We start from the raw sequence: 26,503 nt of genomic DNA, 5'->3' as shown, positions 1-26,503 counted from the left end.
GTTTGCTAGAGAGCAGAGAGTTTTAGGCAGGGGACCTGTAGGGACTAAGATCCCTGAGTAGGAATGCCCGGGATTCATGAATCTATTGGTTGGAAGTGAGAATGCTGTGGTGCTAGTGTCAAGAGAACATCACTGATCACTGCCAAAGACACACAGGCTGGGGGCTGCTTTTCCAGCTGAGGTCATAGATTTTCAAAGTTCATGATTTCCAGCTTCTGGAGTCTTTGTTCACTGGGAAGTAGTGGAAAATTGTAGTCATTCTGAAAATTAGATTTTACTCTATTTTCCTATCTAGCAGTTCTAAAAGCGCCAAAGGCAAATCCAAATTGGATGTCATTTTATCTGAACTATGAAAAAAATTCTCCCAGGAGAGACAACAGTAACCTGATTTCCCCCTCTCACCTAAAATAGGCTTTAGTGACTGACGAGCTATTTCACAAAGTACTGCTAACTCAGGTGCCTGGTTCAGATCTTGTGAGTTTTGCAACTGCCTCTGCTTCAGCAGAAGGAATATTTCCCTAGAACTAGTTAGGGTGTTTCCAACTGATATCCCCCTCTGTAAGTTAGGGCCCTCCCTTGGGCTGGAGAGTACTTTCTGTGGAGCGCAGGGCTCTTTCCTCACTAAGTCTCCTAGGTTCTTTCTTGCCCTTCACTCTTTTCCAGTTGGGACTTACCTAGTGATAGAATAGTGAAATTCACTTCATTTTCTTTTTTAAGTGGGCTTGTACTGGGGTTCTCTGCCTCCTACAGGGTGTCTCTCTCAGATGAATCTAGGAAGATAACATGTTTAAAAGATAAAGATTAAAGAAAGTCAAACCAAGTCCTTTAAGTTTTTTTTTTTTTTTTTTTTGAGACAAGGTCTTGCTAAGTTGTTGAAGGTCACACTAAGTCACTGAGGCTGGCCTTGAACTCCTCCTTCCTTAACCTCTAGAGTAGCTGGGATGACTAGTGGCATGGGCCACTGCATCCAGCTTTTGATAAATTTTGATGTGAAAATAAGGCATTCTTACACTCAAAATAATTATTTCAAGTCAGTGGTGTTGTTGTGTCTGATAGTATGCTGACATTCTTTTTCTCTGATTGATGTTGACTCAGCTTAATGATCCTGACTGATATTACTAGAACAACAAAAATTAACATGCCAATGGAGTAGGAGTAGGAGGTTCAATATATTTTCATCTGCTTTTGTAAAGAACTTTCTGTGTGCTTCTGCACTGCATGCTCTGTGTGTTTTGCCCCTGTTCTCATTGACTATGGGCCCACTGGGGTTGTTGGCTTGAGGGAGCATCATTAGATTTAGTTTTGGAGTGGGAGCAGTCATTATGAAATTCTGCTGTCCTTGGTTCCTCAAGCCCAGTGGTAGCATAGCAGATAGATTTCTGCCAGAGGAACTTTGCTTGATAGAACAGAGTTTTTCCGCCCCCTAACAGAAATGATCTCAAGATCAAACTTTTTCTATATTTACCCACTAATTCTTTGTTGTTAATTTAAGGCCTATCGTGGTAAATAGCATATTTCTATAGTAGTATATTGGAGGAGAATTCAGGTCAGTTCTCTGAACATTTGTTGGGAACATTTGTTGAAAATAGGAGCTGGGCTAGATGAACGATACATCCTGTCTGTTCCTGGTTTGCTTATAGTCTGCAAGGGAACTAGCAGTTAGGCAGTTAACTGAGAATGTTGTGACAGCCTTATGACCTGGCTCAGTGGCAGGGGCCACCCAGTTTCTAGCAACACCCACATTTGAGAAAGGTCAAGTAAGAAATTGACTTAGAGACCAAAACCCATTTTAAAAATGAGGCTACTTATCAATTGGGTTGTCTGCTGGCAAAGTCCTATTTTAATTCTTTCATTTTTTTGTCTTTACCACTTTAAATTGCAATGTATTCAAGGACAATTTTTTGGAAGTGGGTATAAAAGTCACATCATTTTTTAGATAACCTAATTTTAAACACTTATATACCTATGTATTGTGAGATTTGTCTTATTTCCTGATTATTTGGCTTCTAAGGGTAATACTATATTCTGTCTTTTGTATTATGTTGATCAATGAGTTATGTTAATAGATTTATAAGTAGAAACTATTTTAATATTCTAGAACAAACTCTACTGGACACAGTGTTGTAGGTTTGCTTTTGGATATTTTTTAGGATATGTGTGTTTTTATTTATCCATCTTAGAGTAGTTTGGTATCAGAATCTCATAAAGTGGATTTTGTGATTTACATATATCCTATATTCTTGCACAGATTAAATAACAGAGTCATCGTTATTTGCAAAACCTTCCTGTGATATTATCCTGAGGTATCACTTATTGGGTGAGGTAGCTATTTGACCCTCGCTTTCAATATCTTCTGTAGTTAGCTGTTCTAGTTTGACTTTTCTACTGTTTTTAAAATAAATTTCAGCAATCTGTTTTCCTAGAAAATTGTTCGTCTCATCTATCTTTAAAAATTGCTGGCAATAAATTGCACATGAATTTTGCAAATAGTATTTTTTACCTCCTGAATTGGTGGTTATGTTCCTCTTTTTGGTCCTACTTTGTATTCTTTCCCTTTCTCTCAATCTCTCTTTCATCACATTTGCCAGAATTTCTTACATTTTTTTAGTCAATATGGTATTTATTCAGATACTATCAGGAACTGATACATTTTTTACATATCAGTTTATATTACACTTTTTGAAATATTGTGGCATGAAGCAGCTTATTAAAAGGTGTAGACTAATTGAAAGACTAATGATTTTACTTCCTGTGCAACTTTAGGCAAATACCTAATTTGAGCTATGGTTTCCTTCTGAATAAAATGGATGGAACATATGCTCTGTTCACTGCCCAGCTTGGCTGCAATGATTATTGAGAGAATGTCTGCAAGAGTGCTTTGGAAGCTATGAAGAATGTATAAGCTAGGCATTACTGTCAGAAAATAATGTTGCTTTTAGACTATATAGAAAAAAGAAAACAAGCATGTAGCCCCTTTCATGATTTTTTCCTACAAAGGTTATATACTCTCCTCTCTGAAGATGTTTGCAAAATTCATCTTGGTGAATTACTTCGATTTCAGGGGAAAATATTTTCTCATCAACCTTCCCCCAACATAAAAAGTTCTCATTCTGTTAAATTAGAAATATGCACTAAAGACCCATTCAATAAAGGACACTGGAATGGAAATTAGCTCAAGTCTGCTTTCAATTAATTTCAAGTCCCTGAAGTGCCAAACTTTCCTTTTCTGTCACAGCAGTAATTGGAAAGTAATAGACAACCCTAAGTTTTTGTGATCTTATGTGTGTATGTGGGGAGGAGGGTATGCATTCTAGGTCACTCTGGGGGAGGGCCAGGAGATTTTTCAGTGTTCTTCAGATTCTTTATAACTTTATTATTTAAAAATTTTAAGGTAGTTTTATAAAAATCTAACATTTTAGGTAGGTGTTTCAACATTTCTATTTATCTGTATTATTATTTTTAGCAACTCAGGAGCCTGAGGCAGGAGGATCACAAGTTTGGGGCCAGTTTCAGCAACTTATCTAGACCCTGTCTTAAAATTAAAACGATAATAACTTTTTAAAGGACTAGGGGAATAGTTCAGTGGTAAATCACTGCTGGATTCAATATTTACCCAGGAGTGATTTACCACTGAACTATACTCCCAACCCTTTAAAATATATATATATTTTAAATACATATGCATATATATATGTGTGTGTGTGTGTATATATATATATATATATATATATACATATGCCCTTGTTTTCAAATAGCAGAAATGGTTTTTAAAAGAAATTCTTCCCCAAAACGACAGTATGTGAATCAGACAAGCACAGATCTAGATATTCTGGTTGAATGGGAGATGGGAAGGTAGGGGGTCCAACAACCTCCAAAGCAGACTCGAGAAAGCCTGGAGGCATCTAATAATACAAATTGAAAATCATTGCTCTATATAATGATCAGGCTTGATTTAGAGACCAAATGGATCTTTCTATAAACTGTTTTCCCAAGCATCTGCCAAAGTCTAGGTGGGTGTTCTTAGAGGCTAGCATTGCAGTTACAGAGATGAAAAGGAAGCAAGAAGCTTAGGAGGAGCTGGAACCTACTGACCTGGGGAGAGGCATTTGGCAGCATTTAATGGTATTTATTCAAAGGTAGGCACTGATTCAAGGGCTATCAAGGGTAGAGTAAAGAATTCCTGGGCTCAGAATGAGGGATTCCCAGTCCAGAATGAAAGGCAGACTACAAGTAAGATGTTGAAGGGAGCCTTCTTGTAGCAAGGCTTTTTCTAGAAAACCATTATATTACTTTTCTACATCATCTTGCTATTATTCTCCCCTTTAAAATGTACTTTTCAGGGGCTGGGGATATAGCTCGGTTGGTAGAGTGCTTGCTGCGCAAAGCCCTGGGTTCAATTCCCACCATCTAAAAAAAAAAAAAAAAATGTACTTTTCAACATACATTACTCATCAATATGATTGTACTCTTCAACCTGGAAATTTCCTCTAGAAACCCAGCCTAAGGAAAAATGTCCTAAATGTGAAAAAAAAAAAAGAGGGCTATATTTCTTTTTATATTCATTTATCATAATGAAAACCAGAAAACTATCCTAAGACTAACTGGGGAAGGAAAAGAAAACAATTACACACTTCCTCAAGCAATTATTTTTCAGTAATTAAATATAATTATTGTAAAACTATCTGGAAAAAAACAAGAGTAATAAAAGTACCAGTTCTGAAATCACACTGACCAAGTTACAAGTTTGGCTCCCTCTACCATTTCTTAGTCCATGATCCTGGGCATATTATTATTTAGTCTCTTTATTCTAATCTATAAAATGATACATACTAAATAGGATCAATGTGAGGATTCAATTAAATGTGACAATAAAATAAAACTCGAAGCACAGTGTTTGGCACATGGCAGCAGTTCAATAAGCGTTAAATTGTCTCCCCACCATTTGTTTTATATTACATGGAAAAATGCTATGCTTTGTCAACAGATTTGACAAACTTAAGGAAATACATGGTTTTCTAGGAAAATATAAATGACAAAATTAACTAGAAAAGTCAAGTAGACCAATTACTTTTGAAGAAATTGAAAAGGCTTTAAAATCTACTTTTTAAAAAAAGGTACAAGGACCAAATGGTTTCATAGCTATGTGATAGTATTGTTTAAAGAACTAATAATTCTCATGTAATAGAAAATTTTCTAAATTATGGAAAAAGATGGAAAACTCTAATTTATTGAGGTTAGCATACCCTTCATGACAAAATAAAATAGAATAAAAACAAAAAAAAATTACAGAGCAAAATCCCTTATGAATATGGAAGCAAAAATATCTAAATATTAACAAATAGTTATGTATCAAATGAACTATAACCCGTGAACAAGCATACATCTAGGCCTGTATGAATGATTCAGCACCGTGGGATTCAAATAACTCATTATAACAGTAAAAGAGAGAAAATCATTTTTTTTTCGTGCACTGGAGATTGAACTCAGAGGTGCTCTACCATGAGCTGTACCCCAAGCCCTTTTTTAAATTTTATTTTGAGACAAGTTCTCAGTAAGTTGCTCAGACTGGTCTCCAACTTAAGATCCTCCTATCTTAACCTCTTGAGTGTACCACTGCGCCCAGTGAGAGAAAAATAATTCCATCCATAGATGCTGAAAGTTCTAATAAAACCCAATATCCATTTCTCACAAGTTTTAGTAAAATAGAACTAAAATGAAACTACTTAAGTGTGATATAGATTATTTATCAAGGATAGAAAGAGTACGAATGACACTAAAGCCATTGAAAATGGATAATGTTGTCAGTTGTTGCCATTGCTAGTAAAACTTATTCTGAAACTGGTATAAAGATGTGAAAATAAGGATGGGGCAGGAGGTGTGGCTAAATGGTAAAGCACTTGCCTAGCATGTGTGAGACACTGGGTTTGATCCCCATCAACACACACACACACTTACAAGCATATAAAGAAAATAATGATAAAAATCACCTAGAAAATAAATACTCATTAAAAAATTTCCACAATTAATAAAGTAATTTAGCATCATGGTGAATACAAAATGGAGAATATAAAAACCAGGTACAAATGGAAATGGGGAAAAGTACTATTCGCAATAGCAATAAAAGCCAAGAAATACTTAATACATTTCACTTAAAAGTGCAGGATCTCCACCCCAGAAAAAATTTGATAGAAAGACCTAAAACAGGACTGGGGATATAGCTCAGTGGTGGGGTGCTTGCCTACTGCCTAGCACGAACGAGGTACTGGGTTTGAGTCACACACACACATGCACACCTATACAGAAAAGAAAAAGAAAGAAAGAAAGAAAGAAAGAACTAAAAAGATCCAAACAATGGAAAGAACTATGTTACTCTAAGATAAGATTTAATGTAAGAAAAAATTTTGTTTCTCCCAAATTAATATATAAATCTAATGCAATTCCAATGAACGTTCCAATTTTTTGTATGGAGTAAAATGTTTTTGGAGTTCATTTGTTCTTCTGGAAAAGTAAATGTCAGGAAAAGGAAAGTATAAAAAAGAATAGTTGGCTTCACCAAATATTTTTAAGAACACCTATAATCTGTGAATTTTAATATATTCTAATCTTAGAATAGGAATAGATAGAAAAATAAGTAGATCGATAAGAATGGAATAGAGAGCCCATAATAGATTCTAGTGTATCAAAGAATTTAATATTTTACAAATATCAATATTTCCATTCCATTAAGGAAAAGGATGGTTTACTTAATAATCTGTGCAGGGCCAAGTGGCTATCTCTCTGGAAGGTACAGAAAGGAACAGTCCCTTTTCCCATATAAACAATTCTAAATGAATTAAACACTCTTAAAAATTAGAAAAGCCTTGGAAGAAAATTTAGGGAGAAAAATATATATAATCTTGGTATTGCAGAGAGCTTTAAAATCAATCCAAGAAATCTAGCAGCAGTTAAGGAAAATATTTATTTGACTTCATATATTTAAAAATGTTTCATTAGCAAAAGTGATCACAAAGTCAAAAGAAAAAAAGATGGGTACAATATAACATGTGGCAAAGAATACCTACCATATGGAAGCTCTTACTAATTGATAAGGAAAAGGTGACAACAAATGGAAAAATAGACAAATTAGGGGAATAGATAAGGGAATAACTTAGGGTTATCTATTCAGTGTGTATAGAGATGCTCCTATTCAGTAAGTGTGTATAGAGATGCTCAGTAGTACTAGCAATCAGCAAATGTAACTATGAAATGTCACTTGTCACCCTTGTGACTAACAAGAACCAAAAAATGTTAATTCCCACCCTTGTCTGGGGTGCAGGAGAAGAGGTATTTATTCAATGCTCCTGAGGTAAGCCTAGTCACGACTCTTCAAACCCCACATAAATAAAATGCAATATAAAAGACTGATATGAGGGCTGGGGTTGAAGCTCAGTGGTAGAGGACTTGCCTAGCACATGTGAGGCCCTGGGTTTGATCCTCAGCACCACATAAAAATAAATAAATAAAATAAAAGTATTATGTCCATCTACAACTAAAAAATCTTCTTAAAAAGACTGATATAAGGTAAATATGCAGCAAGATATTTATTGTGGCATTACTTGCAGTGGCAAAATAATGGAAATAAAGGAAAATGTCCATCAATACAGGGATGACTAACGCAGTTCATTCAAATCAAGAAATATTATGTAGCCAATAAGAATAATTTCTTCGTATGTAATGTTGAATCCCATCATTATGTATATTTATAATGCCACCAATAAAAATATGGAAGAGAGGGCTGGGTATATAACTTAGTTGGTAGAGTAGTTGCCTTGCGTGCGCAAGGCCCTGGGTTCAATCTCCAGCACCACCACCACAAAAAAAAAAAAAAAAAAAAAAATATATATATATATATATATATATAATATGTATATATAAAAGCTGGGTGCAGTGGAACATGCCTGTAATCTCAGTGGCCTGGGAGGATGAGGCAGGAAGATTGAGAGTTCAAAGCCAGCCTCAGCAAAAGTGACTAAGCACTAAGCAACTAAGCAACTCAGTGAGATCCTGTCTCTAAATAAAAATACAAAATAGGGCTGGGGATGTGGCTCAGTGGTTGAGTGCCCCTGAGTTTAATCCCCAGTACCCCAAAACAAACAAAATCAAGCAAAATACATATATATGGAAAAAAGAGTAATTTCTTAGATCAACATAAATTAATTTGTAGAGACTTCCATCATGTAGTAAGTGAGAAAGGTAAGATGTGAATGGGTATAGTATGAACCTACAACAAAAGTTCCACCTCATACATACATATTCTGCATTTATTTTTGTATGTGATTATAGAAGGATAGAGAAAGGAAAAGAATAACAGAGTTTAATATCAGTAGGAATTGGGGAGGAACACTCGTTCCCAATGTACAAATGTATTATGTTCCCATAATAAAAACCGCATGAATAATAATATGATACTATTTTTTAAATAAAGTAAAATATACGTGCTACAACATAAATGGAAAAGGTAGATAGAAATTTTAGGTAGGCTCCATTAACAATGATGCAAAGCATTTCAGATAAGAAAGATTGTGAGGCAATACAAACAAATGATCATGGCAGTTGCTTCAGGAGAGGCATCGTACATGCTTTTCCCCTCCACACTTTCCAGGTTTTCTCTAATATAGGTTTTTGCTTCTGTAATTAACTAAATAAAATAAGATTTCTAACTTAATTGCTATTAGTCACACAACTCTTACTATGTCTTGAAACCAGTGGCCATATGTCCACATGTGAGTTAGATGGTGTCTAGCTCTGAAAATATGTACATTTTTTTCTTTAAAAACTTTTTTTTTACATTTTGATTATATCTAGGCTATATGAATTTTGTACTTGTTTGTTTTCAATTACTTATAGATTGGATAACTTAATCACTAGGAACAAATTATCCAGAAATGTCCTATAAGATTATGACTTTGTATATTTCAAGGTTTTTTTTCCCCAAAATAACAACAGAAATTACTTCTAACAATGATTTTCAAAGCTCTATTGGTTTTGGCAGATAGCTTCTCTTCCCCTTTCCTGGTATCAGCTGCTTCACTTACAAATGAAGAGGTTGGGGCTGGGGTTATAGCTCAGTGGTAGAGCCATGTGTGAGATACTGTGTTCGAATCTCAGCATTGCATATAAATAGGTAAAATAAAGGTCTAGCAGCAACAACAACAACAAAAATTTTAAATACATAAAATAAATAAATGTAGAGGTTGGATGAAATAATTTTCTCAGGGCCTTTTTCACTCTAACATTCTTTGATTTTAAATATATTCATCATGGAATGCATTTAATATCAAATAAATGAATAATTTATTCATTTTTTTTCTTAGTAATGCTCTCTCAACTATGAAAAAAAGTCCAGGATAGCTAGGGAAGATGCTTTCTCACCCATGTGTACCCTCTTACCAACTTATTATTTTGCTTCACAGGCCTCAGTATGTAAATAAATAAATTTTAGTCAACTTTCAAGAGGTGTGATTTACACAGAATAAAATGCACCTAATTAAAATATACATTCCTTGAGTTTTTGTCAAATTTCTGCACCTGTTATACAACTACCACAATTAAGCAATAGAACATTCCTATCATTCTAAAAATTTCCCTGTACCTCTTCTCAGTCATCCTTCTACCTCCTGATGTAGGCGACTACTGATCTGAATCTTGTCACGATAGAGTTGTCTTTTCTTGAGTGATGAACAAAGTTTAAAATTTGTATTTTCTCAATCTTGGATCCTGATCACATATTTCAATTATTTCCATCAGTATTCTAAGTAGCGAGCAACAGAAAAGAACGGCTGATTTAAACAGTGAAGGAATCTGTTGAAAGAATATGGGATAGAATCTCTCGGAGACAGAGATCAAATCTGGGATTAAGTGGCCAGCAACAATGCCCCAAATCATATAGTAAAACAGTTCTGGTGAAGAAAACACCACAAGAGATGGCTTGACATTCCTAAGTTATCTGTACCCTGCTGCCACTACTGTCTTTACAACACTTCCTATTTCTTAGAAAGCAGAAAGTATATCCAGTTTGCCTTAGACAATCTGTCAATGTCTATTGGGGTAGGCACATCTGAATGGCAAGTTCTATGTCATGTGTCCATCATCTGCAAGGGAGAATAGGAGAACCTGGCACTATCAGCCTCAAGAGTTGTAGGTGCATAAGGAAGAGTGGATTCCTCAAACATAGGAAAGAGTTAAAATACTGGATGGCTAAAAAGAGGCCCTGTATCCACACTGGGTGTAAAGAAACCTACCAGATACTGAAAATGGGTTAAGTCCACCAGAGATCTTACTGTTTAAAGAAATAGAAATACTGGCACTAGCTTTCGCACTTGTTCAAGAGTTTTCTTTTTAAGATAATTTCTCTGAACTTTACTTGCTAATAGAATCAAAAGGCCTAATAGTAATTTATCTGATCCCAAAAAAGAATGTAGCAAATTAAAAGTCACCATAATTTTTGAGTGATGAATTTCATACTTACAAAATGATTATCTCTCTTAAAGTTTTAAGATAAATATTTATTCAATTTAATATTTTTATTCTATTAAAATTATGTAAACCTCAAGATGTGTTCAATTTTTTAATCTTAACACATTAAGCTTGTTAAGTTTCTTCATTAGTTCTACCTGGTATCCCTTAATCTTTATTTCAATCAACAGGTGCAGGGAAGGGGAGGTGGCGTGATCCGGGACAATGATGATGCGATGTTGAAGAATAAGCTGGAGGAGAGAAGCAACAGGCACCATGGAAAAAACCAAAACAAAGCAAGGTCAGATTTCCCCATGTCTTAGCTCAGGATTCAAGAAATGTAGCTTTTAGTCTTGTCTTGCTACTATCTCAAAACACTGTTTCCCAACTGGGCAGGGTAGTGCACTCCTGTAATGCCAGCGAGACTCGGGAAGCTGTGGTAAAAGGATTTCAAGTTCAAGAGCAACCTCAGTGATTTAGCAAAACCCTCAGCAACTAAGCAACACCCTGTTCAAAATTTAAAAATAATAAAAAGTACTGGGGTTGTGGCTCAGAGTTAAAGCACCCATGAGTTCGATCCCCAGTACCAAAAACAAAAACCTCTAAAAAACAAACATTGTTTCCCTGTCATCATCTAATGACCATGAAGAACACATCTTGCTGGAAAATAGAAAATGTTATCTATATAAAATTTGGCTTAAGTGGTCATCTTCTTTTTTTCAGCAGTACCCTAAGGACTGCCTCAGAACAACATGCTCAGTGAGGCCAACATACAGATAATCCCCCACTTCTCAGTTATCGTGGAAGCACAAGTACTTTCTCTTTCCCTCAGTACTGATGATTGAACCCAAGGGCATTCTACCACTGTGCTACATCCCAACCCTTCTTTTTTTTTTTTTTAATTTTGAGACAGGTCTAGCTAAGTTGCTGATCATCAAACTTGTAATCATTTTACCTCAGCCTCCTGAGGTGCTGGGATTACAGGCATGCATCATGGTGTCCAGCTTGAGGATTTTCCCCTTTTCATCTTTACCATATAGGAGCAACCATATAGAAGTTTCTGTTATCATGTCCAATTTACAGTTGAGAAAACAGTCATGGAGAAGTCAGACTGCAACTACAAAGTGTCAAGGCGAGGTCTAAGATTCTGATCTGTGTTCCCAAGTCCTGATTCTTACTGTTAGACCAGGCTGTTGGAACATAGTATAAAATGGACTAAATAATCCTTATTCAAGTTTGTGTGGGGAGTTTTGGTAATAGTAAGGTACCTGGATTTTATATAGACAGTTCTCTGTGAGTACTGAGTTACATATTACTTATGAACTTAACATATTGCATATGAGGAGAACAATATGCACATTCATGCAACCAAATGCCTGCAACCAGGGGTTTCATCTATAAACTGCTTGATTCATATATATAACACAACAAAGCAGTAGCCAAAAAGATGAGCAATGAGCTAAATGTGTTACGTGGGTTGCCTTGCCTTATATCTTCATGGTCAACCCATATGGTTCTGGAAGGTACAATCTAGGCCAATCTTTTTTCTCTCTGGGTTGTAAAGTATTTTGCAACTCATCCCTTCCCTCGCTTTTCCCTGTGTTTCCCAGTCTCCACCAAGACAATACTGTTTTCTGTCCACCTATATTCTTCACAGAACTTTTTCATTGACAGTTTCCTTCTATTAGCCTTCTTACCATGAAAGAGAGCAAGATTCCCTTTGCTGATTTTGGCAATGACAGGAGGGAGGAGTTCAGAAGTTTGGCAAGGATCAGAGGTAGGAGAAGCAAGGAACATTTTATACAGTCCTCCTGAAACCAGTGAATGACAACTGGAGATGTACCTTCCTGGATAGGAAAAGCCAGCTTCCTGGTGTTAGAACCATCCTCTCAGGTAAACTTCAGTCAGTTCAAGAACATGATGGAGACACTTGCTGTGCATTCCCTCCTTTCTATTTAAAGACCACTAATAATTCAGTTTGATCAAGAAACTTTGCCACTGGTAGAATATAGTTTTCTACTACAAGAGTAATTTTCTACTACAATCTATTAGGTAGATTTGGTTTGTTCATTAGAATGTGAATATAAAAACCAGCTCTATTAGCTTATTTTTTGTTCTTGAATCATTGGTTTCTTGTCATGCAGGCACAGATAGAGGTTCCTATAAGTTCTCTATTCCCTGTGAGATAGGATAAGGACAAAATACATTGTGTTGATTAAACAAAGCTCTTTCTTCCTACAGGAGAGAATGAACATATGCCGGTGAATAGTCCTTCCACACAGATTTACCAGGTAAAGACGAACAGATTGTCTTAAATGCTCCCAGCGGTGACTGTACCGTGCAGAGACTTTTTGCACTCACAAGTGCTTCCATATATATTTGTTCTCTTAACAAGACTGAGATAGGCAGGGCAGAGGGCCTCTCCCATTCTACTTTTGAGAGAAGTGATTATTGAAGGACACTACTCTGTTTATAAAATGCAGCACTACTACCCCATCTCAGCTCTGCTTTTCTTGCCTGATGCCACTGTCACTTTAGCTTTGACTCATACAATAACATTTTCACCAGAAAGGAGGAAAGTGCAAGTTATTGGTTTTCTATTTTAGCAGAAAGAATTGAGAATTGAAAGGGACTATCATTGCCAGTCTTCAAATATGGTGGTAGAAAAATTTTAAACTCCTTTCAAACAATGGAAATAATTTGATTTATGAAGAAGATAAAAAATCTGCAAAATATCTTTGCAGCAAGAGTTAAATCAGGTACTTTGGTTCTGTCAACAGAATTTATTTGACTTTTATCTTTCAAACTGTAAGTTTGAAGTAAATTTCTGTCTTTAAAAATCATAGGAGTTCATTCTGACATAATTTGTAATATATAAGGCTAAGGGAAATCCATGTTCCTCTCTAGGCTGAAGACAGTATTATCTGGAATACATGAGAAAGAAGGAGGTATTGGCAGAACTTAGCAGGGGTTGAGAGAAAAGGCCCCTTTTAAGCTAACTCTCAGGTTTTAAGCCCTGGTAACTAGGAAAAAGAGTGGTCCCTCAAGCTGAAGAATAGGAGGACTCCAGGAGAACAGAAAGTTTAGGAGAAATGTTATCTAGATTGGTTGAGTTTCAGTGACAGCAGAGTGAAAATAACAACTAGTTCCCAGAAATATCATGCAAGAGTGCAACAGCTATAGGATCAATGAAAGCAAACCAAAACAGGATTATGAAAATATTTTTAACCATATTGTTTCTAGATTTAGATCAGTACTGGGAGATGGTAGAGAAAGCAGCCTCAGTTCAATTTAATTCACATTTACTGAGTAGTTACTATGTGCAAAGTCTACTATTGAATCTAAAGAGAGATTAAACAGATGAAACAAACATTCTCACTGATTTTTAAGTGTCCACAACCTAGAAAACACATATGCTAGATAGTTCATAGGAGGGAAATTGTTGAAAAGATTACAATGGACACACTGGATAAATCTACAGGGGAGAGATGAATTCGTGTTGACGAAACGATTTGAGCTAGGCACTTCAGGAGGAGTTGATCATTTGACAAGTGGATATGAGGAAGGCTAGGGAGGCAGGGAGACCTTGAACGAAGGACAAGAAGCAGAGTTGGTCTTCACTCAGTGCTGATTTGGTGCCTCACTGAGCCAAAGCCTCTAAATGCTTTCCTTGCCCACCTCTCATCTATTCTCATCTGACCTGTGTATGGCATTTGAATGAGTGTGAGTGCCTCTTTAAACTCAGGTATGACTTAAAGTCTATTATAGATTTTATGTAGGTCATTCCTTGGATGTTGGCTAAAGATAGCTGCAATGGGGGGTGGCCTCATTAGCTTATTGTATCACAAACCCAAGTACATCTGTTCACAGTGGAATACACAAAACAAAGTAAAGTTGGTCTATATGACCCCTGTGACACTATTATAATCCCATCTTTGTTTTAAAAGAACATTTCCTAAGTCTGTTTACTTCAAGCAACTTTTAACCAAAAGAAGAAGATGGAGAAGTAAAGAAGAAGAGGAAGAGGAAAGAGGGAAGTGGGAAGGAGTTATCTATAAGAGAATACAGTGTATATTACAAGGGAAAATATCTGAAGCGAAATGTGAAGTTTCAGCCATTCTCTATCTTCATATTTTATTTTCTTGATAGATCCTTTCCTTTCCTAACATTATCGAATGTAGTAACTTGCTTTTTAAAAATTATCTGTCCCTTCATCTAGAATGTAAGCTCTAAGGGCAGGGATTTAGTCTATTTTGCTCTTTGTTGTATTCTCAGCGTAAAGCACAGTGCTTGGGATATAATGCATATTCAATAAATATTAGTTGAATGAATGAATGAATGAATATATGCAAGATGTGTATATTGCTTTGAACTAAAAGGTCCGATGTAGTCATTGTCTGATGACAGTGTTGAGAAAACTGATTCTTTGGAAAAAAAAGAAGAGATCCTCACTTCATACTCTAATCAAAACAATCTCCAAAGGTTTGTCAAAAAAAGTTAAGTATTGAAAACAAATCAAAAGTTTTAGAATAAGTATTTTATTTCTGTATGTGAAATGTCGTTTTATTTTTAAAAATTGATAGAAATCACAATTAAAAGGTTTGAGAGTTCAACCACATTACAATTTCCAACTTTTTCAACATAAAAACATCTTACACAAGTTCAAAAGCAAAATAACAAAACTAAATACTTTCAACAAATATTTCAAAAGCTTAATGACATATAAATAGCTCATGAAAATGGATCATTCCAAGACCCATATAGAAAATGGGAAAGGAAGACAATTTTCCAAAATAAAATTATAGATAGCTTAGCTAATAAACAGAAGAAAAAGTTGATGCTCAAAAAAGTAAAATAAGGAGCATTAAAATAAGGAGCATTAGTTTTTGACTACCTCCTTTAGCAAATAATAAAATAACATTTAGTTCTGGTATATAAATTGGTAGAAACTTTTAGAAAAATTATTAGTAAAAGCTCAGGAAGTGTGTTCAAATGTTCAATATATCTTTGGCTCCCTGTCATATAACCATTGGATAGACTTGACCTCCCTGATGACAGTAAGGTACAATAATCCAAAGCTTGTCCCAAAAGTCAAAAGGAGAATGAGTACTACTATCTCCCAGTGCATTCCAGGTAGAATTACCACCAGAACTGTAAATCAGTGTGAATACACAATTACCCATTGGGTTTGCAGGCTCAAGATATTCTCCATTATTCCAGCCCAAGTGTATTCTCCTTTTCTCTCATCCTTTATCCCTGGCATCTATCCCTTTCAAACAAAGTTATTGAATGAGAGCTCTTTTCAGAGTCAGGTGGTGGCGTTTTGTCCCTGATGACATCATTTTGCATATGGATTTTTTTTCAAATTATAATTCCATTAACATGATAGGGGGTCCCATGAGAAAGGCAACAGATGTGGTAACTGCACAACTTAATTCCAGCCAATCCTCACATCAATGATTGGAACTCCAGCTGTGCTTTTATGGCTTGCTTATAGCTTTAGAAATGTAAATATTGTGACTTCCTCCAATTCTATTATTTATACTTCATATATCTTATTATCCAAGACACGTTTTCCTAAATCTACTAATTTAGGACATTACATCCCGTACAGAATGCTTCCAAATATATGCAACCATAAAGTATTATAACTTTTCAAACCTACTGGCTAAATATATTCTATGTAATTATTAATTCATTGAATATATTGCCTCCCTGCAATGTAGTAGATTTCCCTTTGGGTTAAATATTACCTAATATCTTTGATTCATAGTAATTTTATATTTCAGAATTTATCCTGAGGAAATAATCTGAAAATATGCAAAGTTTTAAATAAAAAGCAGTATATGGGCTGGGGTTGTAGGTCAGTGGTAAAGCACTTGCCTAGCATGTGTGAGGCACTGAGTTTGATCCTTAGCACCACATAAAAATAAAAATTAATAAATAAAATAAAGGTCCAGTGACAATTAAAAAATGTTTTTTTTTAAAAAGCAGTATATGACAGCATTATTTATAATCTTAAAAAATTACAAATACAAAATTTCACCAAGAGTGAATGAATAGGTAAACTCTGGCATATTTCATATGATCAAATACTATGTAGCCATTAAAAAATAGACATATAGAAAAAAAATTTGAAGGCTATGGGAGAGGGCTTATAAGAATCAAAGGACAAAAAAAGAGATTAGAATCAAAATAGCTCTAGTGTGATTTCCACCATATAAGTGTCTGCATTTATATACATAAATCAAAATAGAAGAAAATGAATGTTAATGGTTATATTGAAATAATGAGATTTAGGGTGATTTTCATTTTTCATCTTTTTCTCTAAAATGAAAAATAATTGAAGATAATAACTTATGTGCCAAAAGGACCTCTGATTGAAAAACTATGGGAACCAGTCCTACAGTAATAGGTTTCATCATCCAAACTGCCATTGAAATTTTTCTAGGATTTGTAAGTCTTGAGCTTCAGTTCTTTTTGCCATTGAGGAATGTTCTAACACCAGAGAAGTTAAACCCTTTGAGGCCTGTAGTGTATCCAGGGAGGAATAAGACAGATTCTAGCACAGTGGCCTTTGCCTCAGCTTCAATAGGGTCTTGAAAGAATGACTTTAAGGGCCACCTTCTGCAGGGAGAGTAGTGGAGTGGATTAGGAAATTTGCTGTTGATGTTCAAATTACTTACTGTCCACTTAGTGCTTTAAATCATTGCCTTTCTGGGGATCAGTAAAGAGGCCTAAAATCGGAAGATGGAAGTTGGCAGAGAAAACAGGTTTCTTCTGCAGTGACTCTGGTTTAGGGGGAAACCAAACACCCTGGCATCCTTGCCAACATGTGCTACTCCAAAACACTTGGGCTTTTTCTCTTGTGAAGTCAAGTGTTATGTAAGAATTTGTCACATGCCTTGTGGAGTTTCTCCAAACCTTGACAATTGTGACTTTGCAGAGTTCCCAAGGCACAGGCACAGTATCTTGAATTTACCTCTTGGTAGCCTCCTGATCTTGGTCATGTGGCAGAAAGGAATGGGAAGTTTTTGTAAAAAAAAAAAACAAAAACAAAAACAAAAAACAAAAAACAAACCAAGCTGGAATTCATGAAAAATTTAGCTTGAGGCCTGACAGATCTTTGGTGGAAATCAAATTGGAAGACACTGATTAAAAATCATCTTAAGAAGAGTTAAGAAGCCAAGAAAGGGAAGAAACTGAGAAGCAGAAATTAACAGCAGGAAATAGGAAGAATTCCGACTCCTCTCCCCCATTTCTTTGAGCCTAAGCTGCCCTCTGTGGAACCCTACCTAGGCTTTGAAGTACAAGTCTTCCCTGAACCTACCTCCAGTGGGAGCCCGCCTCCAGCGGCAGGATGGAGGGATCATAACCTCTCTAGAGCAGCTTCATGAAAAAATCAACGAGATGAGGAACGTGTTCAACTCGCTGGAGAACAAGGTAGACTCCTGTTTCTAATCCTTGGGGTGGGCTGCGGGCTGTCAGATGAGAAGCTGAAGAGAGCAGAGCAAAGATGTTAAGACCCTGGTCTTCTGGTTATTTTTCATTCACAAGGCTGTGAATGGTCAGGTTGGTATGAAAAACCAATCTGTCACAGCTAAAGATAGTATGAGCCCTGTGTTGTCTCAGGTGTGTGATTATGCTCACAGTGGTGTCCCCTCCCTGGCTGGTCATTGGTTGTAAAGCTGTTTATAAAGCAGTAGTGTTACTTTCCTGGAAGAAATAAAGGAAGTAGACTGGCAGCTCAAAACAGTTTTAGCATTCCCAGAGTCACTTTATGACCTGGTTGTTAGGAGACTTCCAGTGATTTTTAATTACTTGAGAGCTGAGGTTTTATAGGTGAGGAAGTCTTTTTACCTAGGACTCTGCTGTTGCCTTTTGGCTTCTGGAAAAACCCCACACATCCACCTATAGGAGTAGTGATAATGAAACCTATTTCTGTTGGGATAATGGTTCCTTTTTTTTTTTTTTTTTTTTTCAAGCAGGAAACCTAAGTGAATGTCTGGGCACTGAATGAATGTCAAATTTCCTTCCTTCAATTTTAAGATTTGCATACTTTTTGATCTGACATTATATAGCTGTCAATTTTATTTTACTCGCAGAAGATGAATTTAGAGATGAAAATTACCAGATCAGAAAATAATTGCTCTGGTGATTTAATCCATCATAATGGGTGATTTAGTACCTATATCAAGATCAATCACAAAGATTAAATTTAATTAAAAATTATTGGAATTAGACCCACATTGCTCAAGTTGTTTCCCAGTCTTTGAACCCCACTCTGCTTTTTTTCCTAAAAATGATTTATTTGGTTCCTCTTATTTCTCCCTATTCCCGTTCCTGGAAAGAAACCATTTGTGAAACACACTGAAACAAAAAAACCCTTGTTTTTAAAATAGTCCGGATCTTGAGTCATTTTATAGTAGAATGTGTCACTGTAAATTGAAACCATTTGGATGACTTGATTCTGAAAATGTATAGAAGAACACATATGAAGAAACTTTCTTGGTGGATATTTAAAATTATAGAATAAACCTTCTAGACCATTCTGTCTTGAGGAAAGATGTGAAGAATTCCTCTACTTAGCAGAGTATAAGGTTATACATGTAAAGAAAGTAATGTCGTTGTCTTGCTATCCTATATTATCTTAATTTATTGTCTGTTGAAAATGCATTTTTCATTGTCCAATAAATAAAACTGAACCTTTAGAAATGCTCCATTTTCTCCACTTTTCTGTTTGTGCTTAACTTTTTCATTTATCACCTAAAGAGGAAAATAATTAATTTTTAAAATACCTGTGTACTAAGCATATGCCATAGTTTACCCACATTTACTCATTTAATTTTCAAGACATCTCTGTGAAATAAACATTATTATAATTACCTTAACGATAAGAAAACTACTGTAAAGAGGTTAATCATCTTGCCTAAGGTCTTAATACTTGTAGGAGAGAGCTAGGATTTGTACCCAACCTAATTTTGAAATTGTCATCTCTTCATGGTGGGGAACTTGACAATAGAAGTCCAGCGTGTGCAGTCCTTCATGACAGACTGGACTGCTGAAGTTGAGTCACATCAACATGCCATACTCCTACCATTACAGATAATTCTGTGCCTTCCTTATGAATTAAAGCCTGTTGTTATGGAAAAATGTCCAAGAATAGAAAAAAGAAAGAAAGAAGGAAAGAAAGAAAGAAAGAAAGAAAGAAAGAAAGAAAGAAAGAAAGAAAGAAAGACATTTCTTTTTCCCTTTCAAAGAAATTATCTTTATTCCTAGGCATTTATTGTTTTTATTCTTTAACCTTTTAAGGAAAAAAAAAACCCTGAATTTATTTATCCTCCATAATAACCAGGTGGAATGTGACCTATCACTTCTTTCACAGAATTCAGAGTTGTCCCGACCAAGATTATCTTTTTCACATACTTAGGTTGCTTTTCAAGTAGATCACATTTTAATCAAAAGTTGTGAAATGAATAGTAGTTTGCAGAGGCACTTGGTAACTTAATTGATTGATTGTTTTGTTGCCATTTATCAAGCTTCAACACATGCTGTATAAAGAAGACAAATGGGCTCAAGTTTCCCTTAAGATGTCCAAATTTAAGTAAATGAAGTCTGTAGATTGTCAAGAGTCTGGTTTCTTGAGGAAAAGAAGAAAAGAAAGGAAAAATTCAAGGAGCCAATGATGCCATTTATAATAATTTACAGCAAATTGAGTTTATTTTTCATGCATTATTTAGTTGCAGGCATTAGCCTCCGAACTGAAAACTGGATTCACAGAAGCAATGCAGGAACTGTCAAGAATTCAACATGGAGAATATGCTTTGGAAGAAAAGGTTAAGAGCTGTAGGTGTTCCATGGAAGAAAAAGTTACCGAGATGAAGAATTCATTAAACTATTTCAAGGTAGGTGCATCTTTTATTTTTCTGCTGAAAAAAGAATGTTGGATTTTTTCCCATAACAGCTAAATATAAGAATTTTCCCAGTGGTGCATGGTGGCACACACCTGTAATTCCAGCAGCTCAGGAGGCTGAAGCAGGAGGATTGAAAATTCAAAGCCAGCCTCAGCAACTTAGTGAGGGCCTAAGCAGCTTAGCAAGACCCTGTCTCAAAATAAAAAGGACTGGGGATGTGGCTCAATGATTAAGTATCCCTGGCTTCTATCCCTGGTACCAAAAGCCAAAAACAAACAAACAAACAAACAAACAAAAAACAAATCCAAAACAAAACAAACAAACAAAAAAGATTTTTCCTTTTGGGCCACTCACTTGTGGCCCAAATAAAAAAAATATGTATTTCCTGTTTTTCTTTTTGGAGTTCTGTGTTAAAATTAGAGGCCATAATAGAAGTAAAATTTTCATCCCATATTCATTCATCCAATATGGACCAACCAAAAGCTTATGGAGTACTAGATATTATGTTCTATGCTTTTACCCTATGTACCAGTTTAAAATATAGCAATTCTTATTTTTTAGGAAGAGCTAAGCAATGCCATGTCAATGATCCAGGCTATAACTTCCAAACAAGAAGAAATGCAACAGAAAATTGAACAGCTTCAACAGGAGAAGAGAAGAGAGTCTCGAAAAGTTAAAGCCAAGTGAGTATCTTAAAGGTATTTACTAAAAAGAATTTTGAAAAAGAAAATGCAAATTAAAACCATAATCAGTTTTTTAAAGTCACCATATAATGTGCTGATGAGCAAGGGAACAACTGGAACTCTCTCACACACAAGTAGTGTGAAGTGGTACAATCAACTCTGGAAAACAATTTTTCAAATTTCTGAAGTGTACTTATTTCTTTAAAGATAATAAAATTTTATTTTTAATATTTTTTTAGTTGTTGATGAGCCTTTATTTTTATTTATTTATATGCAGTGCTGAGAATCAAACCCAGTGCCTCACACATGCTAGGCGAGTACTCCACCACTGAGCCATAACCCCACCGCCAAAGATAATACAACTTTTAAGAAATTTAATATACAAAAGAATATTATTACAATAAATATTTGTAAAATAAAGGAAATTAAATTGTTCTTAAAAAAATATTTACCAAAGGCAAACCCATAGCAAGGGCTTATACAGAGGCACTGAGAATATCTTGCCCTCTATTGATACATAGCTAGCTGGCCACTGAGCTCCATCAGTCAGCATGTGATGGCAGGAATAGAGCCATAAAAGTTGGTTAATATACAAATGGATGATAACTATTACATAGAAAAATGCACTTAATATAATATGATATGAATTGGCATGTATACTTTGATTACAACTGTAAAAACATGTAAAATAACCAGAAAGATTTTGCAGTACTGGGGATCGAACTCAGGGCCTTGTGCTTGCGAGGCAAGCATTCTACCAGCTGAGCTATCTCCCCAGCCCCAGAAAGATACTTTTTTTAAATGATGATTGTTGTGCTAAGATTGTGGGGCCACCAGTAATTTTCTTTTTTATTAATTTTCTAAAATTTATCTAATGCTGCTATTATTTTACTTGTATAATTGTAAGTAAATTTATGTTAAACACTGTCTCAACTAGATTGAATCAAGTAAAGTTTCATCACTACATATACATAAATCTTCATTGTTAAGTTTTTTTTTTTTTGTTTTGTTTTTTGTTTTTTTTGTTTTTTTTTTTGTTTTTTTTGCAGTGCTGGGGATTGAACCCAGGGCCTTGTGCTTGTGAGGCAGGCACTCTACTAACTGAGCTATATCCCCAGTCCCATTGTTAAGTTTTTGATGTTATCAAATTTAAGGTAGAAATACAGGAATAATATTTGTGTGACCCTGAAGAACAGGTTATGGTTTTCAGTTGAAGATCTACAGCTTCCTGGTACCTTTGAATTCCTTGGTTAAACAAATGTCAATCATCCCAAACAAACTGTCACTACTGCTAACTTTAAAGATCCTGGTGACAGGGAACCAATAACAGAAAAATAAGAATAAAGAAATTACACTTAGAAGTGATTTGTAGATATCTGGAGTTTTTCTTGAGTTTAGGTGATGAATTAAGTTGAACTCTACAAATTGCTAGTATTGGACTTTTTAATTTACAAAAATAGCAGTTTATATAATTCAACTTAATAATTCAGACATTTTCTTGAGTAGATCTGAACTGAATTTCCTCCTAATCTATCAAGTATTAAGAACCAAAGTGACCTTCTGGTTATTTCCCTTTCCTAGAAAAACTCAAAAAGAAGAACATGGCACACAGGCTGGGCCCACACAAGCACAAGGAAGCCCTTTCCGCTCCATCAATATCCCCGAACCTGTTCTGCCAAGTGAAGATTTCACAAATATTTTGCCTTCTCAGGCCTATGAAAAAGGTATAGTTTGCAGACTGTGGTGAGTTAAACAAATATTCACCCCCTTATTTCTAGGTCTTAAGTAATGTAAAAGTGGGCTTACATGTCCTTCATCGTTATTAGAGGAATCTGATGCATTGCTCAGAATTTTTCCTCATTTCTGGAATTTAGAAGAGTCTGGAGAAGCTAAGAGATCCTGAGAGTCTTCCCACTTTAAAGATTTTATTTTTTGAGAAAATACTAATTTGGATTCTTCTAAATTCCAATTGGATTAAAAATAATTTATTACATAATCAATACTGTACCAACCATATGAGAGAAATGTTTTTTTTTTTTTTAATTTACTCTAAAAAATCATTTTATTGGTGTTGTAATTCAGTACCCATCTTTGAAAAACCAGAGCTGGTGCTGTCTGTGGATTGAAATAGTCACCAACTACATACCTGCTTTTAGGGATGTGAGAACAGATGTTACAAAATAGTACACTGGCAATACCAACTTTTCAAGGAATGTGGTTACTGACCTGTGTTCACCTCAGGAAAAAATAAATAAAACAAAAATCATTTGCTACATTTTTGTATCCTTGACAATATCTAGCAAAACACCTATACAGAAAAATGAATGCAGAAATTAACATTTATTAGATGACTTTTCCCCTTTTTTTGGTCTTATGTAGAAAGTCCTTAGAAGTATAAGTTCCTGAAAGATAGGATTAGTGGTTTTCTCTTCTTATGGTTTATGGAACAGTTTGGCTTATGTATTCATATATAATAAGTGTGGTTTGAATAACTGAATCTAAAAATATGAATCAAGTGCTTTTTACTTGGTGTACTTCTAAGTAAATAATTACTTCATTAATTTTATTTTTATTACCCAGGTGAATAGCTATTTTAGAGACTGATAGGTGCAGCCTGGACTCACTCGATCCATTTGGGAATGGGTCCACAAGTGGTTCTATTTTCTTTGTTCTGGGACATGGAGTGCAAGACATGAAAGGTGATCCTTGTTAGCAAACAGTTCAGGATGCGCTTGGAAGGTAGAAGTCAGATCGTTGCCAGGACTGGGGCAGCTGAACATGTTCACAAGATAAAATATTTAAAGTTTTATTTGCAAAACACATATATGCATCTTTAGAGACTGTGCACCAGCTCTCAAGAAAGGAATAATCATGGGCTGGGGAGATAGCTCAGTTGGTTGAGTGCTTGCCTTGCAAGCACAAGGCCCTGGGTTCAATCCCCAGCACCACAAAAAAAAAAAAAAAAAAAAGAAAGGAATAATCATAGGACTTGTTTAATCTGTTGAAAAGAACTGATCTAGACGATTTCAGAGCTGACATAGATTTAAGTTAACTTTTTATTGGCAACTCCTTCCATCCCTGCTATGTAGATATGGTCATAGTTTATTCTACTAAGTTAATGCAGAAATTTGGGGATAATGTGCTATAACAAAATATTCTGGATAGAATTGGTGGTAGTTTATGTTAAAACTCAGGATTAAAGAACCAAACTTTCAGAGTGTTGGTTTACCCATTCCTAATGATAAAATGGTACAACTATTATCTATTGTCCTAAAATTCAGTAGCTTAAAATATTCATTATCTTACACTTTTGCAGAGTCAGGAATTTGTGCAGTTTATCTGGGTGCCACTGGCTCCAGGTCTGTCACAAGGCTGCAATCAAGGTGTTGGCCATGTCTATCACTTTGTGTGATTGCTCTACTCAGGAAGCATCAACTTCCAAGCTTGTTCACATGGTTGTTGGCAGGCTCCAGTTCTATGAAATGGGCCTCTCCAAGTTGCTGCCTTACAATAGGGCAGCCGGCTTCCCCCATGGCAAATGACCTGAGAGAATGCTTAAGAGAAAAGCCACAATCATTTTATAATCTAATCTTGGAGGTAGGAGTCCATCCTTTCTGCCATATTCTATTCTTTAGAAGCAAATTACTAAATTCACCTACCACTTAAGGGATTACATATAGACATGAATGTGAAGGGGTGAGGATAATTGGGGGCCATCTTAAATGTTGCTTACCACCATGACCAATGCTCTGTTTGAAAAGGCATCCTCTTTTTATATGGGTCCTCTGATATGAAAGTTTCATTCATATATCTTATAAATACACAACTGATAAGTCTGAAAATGTCATTTTTCAGGATCGAGTATACCTTTCCTTTGAATTCCCTCTCCTGTTCAAGAAGGCTTCAAGAAAAAAATATGAAACTATTTGCTTTTTGCAGTGCTGAGGATTGGACTAGGACTTTGCACATTCTAGGCAAATGCTCTACCTCCGAACTACAACTTCTTCTCTGAAAGCTAAACTTTTTGAAAAATATGTTTCCACTCTCATTTCTTCTTTCTTATATCCTATTTATTCAACTTTTTAGATATTGGCTTCCACACTTAACACTCCACTAAACTGTTTCTCTACCTTTCCCGAAAGTTTTGGGTACCTTTGCTACTTGCTCTCTCTCTTGAAATGCTTTCTTCTTTTGGCTGACACTGTGCTTCTCTGATTTTCTTCCTACTCTCTGACTGCTCTTTCTTAATTTCTTTCTTTCTTTCTTTTTCATTTGTTCTAATTAGTTATACATAACAGTAGAATGCACTTAAATACATCACATATAGATGGAGTATAATTTCTCATTCTTCTGTTTGTATATGACATAGAATCCCACTGGTTGTACAGTTATATATGTACATAGGGTAATAATGTCTGATTCATTCTACTACCCCATTCTTCCTTCCTACCCCCATACTCTTAAATTCTTTTGGGTTCCTAATTTCACTCCTGAACACAGTTCATAAAGTTGTGTGACTAGTCTCTGCTTTTCTTCTCAGATTTATCTTCTGTTATTCTCTATTTCTATCTCTATAGTCAAGCCACCCTGATACACTTTTAGGTCCTGCAATGCCCCATATATTCTGTGACCTGTGGTCCTTCACATATGCTAGCTCCCTCTGCTTGTCTCACTCTCTCTCTCTCTCTCTTTAACTTTTCTAGGCTAACTCCTATTCATCTTCCAAGTTTTCTAGACCAGGCCTTTAATGTTCATTCTTTAAAATGCAATTTGAATCCAGTCGGTCTGGGGTGGGACCTCAGCTTCTGCATTTATAATAATCTCCCATGTAATATCAAGGCTGCTGATTCATGGCTACACTTTAAGTCATAACATACTAGAAAATATTCCAAACACCATCCTTTCTGGTATCCAGTTCTCCTCCCACCAAATCCAGGTCAGGAATACCTCTAATAAACTTTCATAGCACACCATAATTCCTCTACCCACATCCAACCATCCATCCCAGGCACTGTTTAGATGGTGGGATACTGCGATGAGCAAAACAACAAGAATTCATGGAGTCTTTGTTGTGAGGGAAGCAGACAATGAACAAGATCAGTAAAATAAAACTGGCATAGTGATGCTTGCCTGTAATCCCAGCAATTCAGGAGGCAGGATGATCACGAGCATGAAGCCAGCCTCAGCAACTCTGAGAGAATTTCAGCAATTTAGTGAGACCCTGTCTCAAAATTAAAAAAAATTTTTAAAGGCTGGGAATGTAGCCCAGTGGTAGAGTGCTTCTGGGTTAAATTCTCAGCATCAATGAATAATAATAATAATAAGGAGAAGAAGAAGATGAAGAAAAAGAAGTAAAATATGTAGTGTATTAGATGAGGAAAAGTTAAGAAAAAAATAAGTAGAGTAGGATTG

The 26,503-nt window shown here is 35.5% G+C and overlaps 1 protein-coding gene across 14 annotated transcripts in view; it reads left to right on the top strand.

Annotated features, from left to right (window-relative positions):
• Nucleotides 1-26,503, top strand: part of ARHGEF33 (Rho guanine nucleotide exchange factor 33) — a 114,407-nt gene that overhangs the window by 14,211 nt on the left and 73,693 nt on the right. For 11 of the 14 annotated variants that reach the window (XM_079109871.1, XM_079109869.1, XM_079109862.1 and 8 more), the window contains 6 exons: nucleotides 10,686-10,795; nucleotides 12,736-12,785; nucleotides 17,794-17,937; nucleotides 20,235-20,399; nucleotides 20,970-21,091; nucleotides 22,673-22,815. In XM_079109871.1, coding sequence (XP_078965997.1) covers nucleotides 10,771-10,795; nucleotides 12,736-12,785; nucleotides 17,794-17,937; nucleotides 20,235-20,399; nucleotides 20,970-21,091; nucleotides 22,673-22,815 — 649 coding nt within the window. In that variant the 5' untranslated portion in view covers nucleotides 10,686-10,770. The remainder of the gene's footprint in view (nucleotides 1-10,685; nucleotides 10,796-12,735; nucleotides 12,786-17,793; nucleotides 17,938-20,234; nucleotides 20,400-20,969; nucleotides 21,092-22,672; nucleotides 22,816-26,503) is intronic. The other 3 variants (XM_079109865.1, XM_079109867.1, XM_079109866.1) reach the window with 1 other exon arrangement.

The sequence above is a fragment of the Sciurus vulgaris genome (assembly GCF_902686455.1).
Source record: "Sciurus vulgaris genome assembly, chromosome: 14".
Taxonomy (NCBI): Eukaryota; Metazoa; Chordata; class Mammalia; order Rodentia; family Sciuridae; genus Sciurus; species Sciurus vulgaris.
This window is presented reverse-complemented; position numbering and strand designations above follow the sequence as displayed.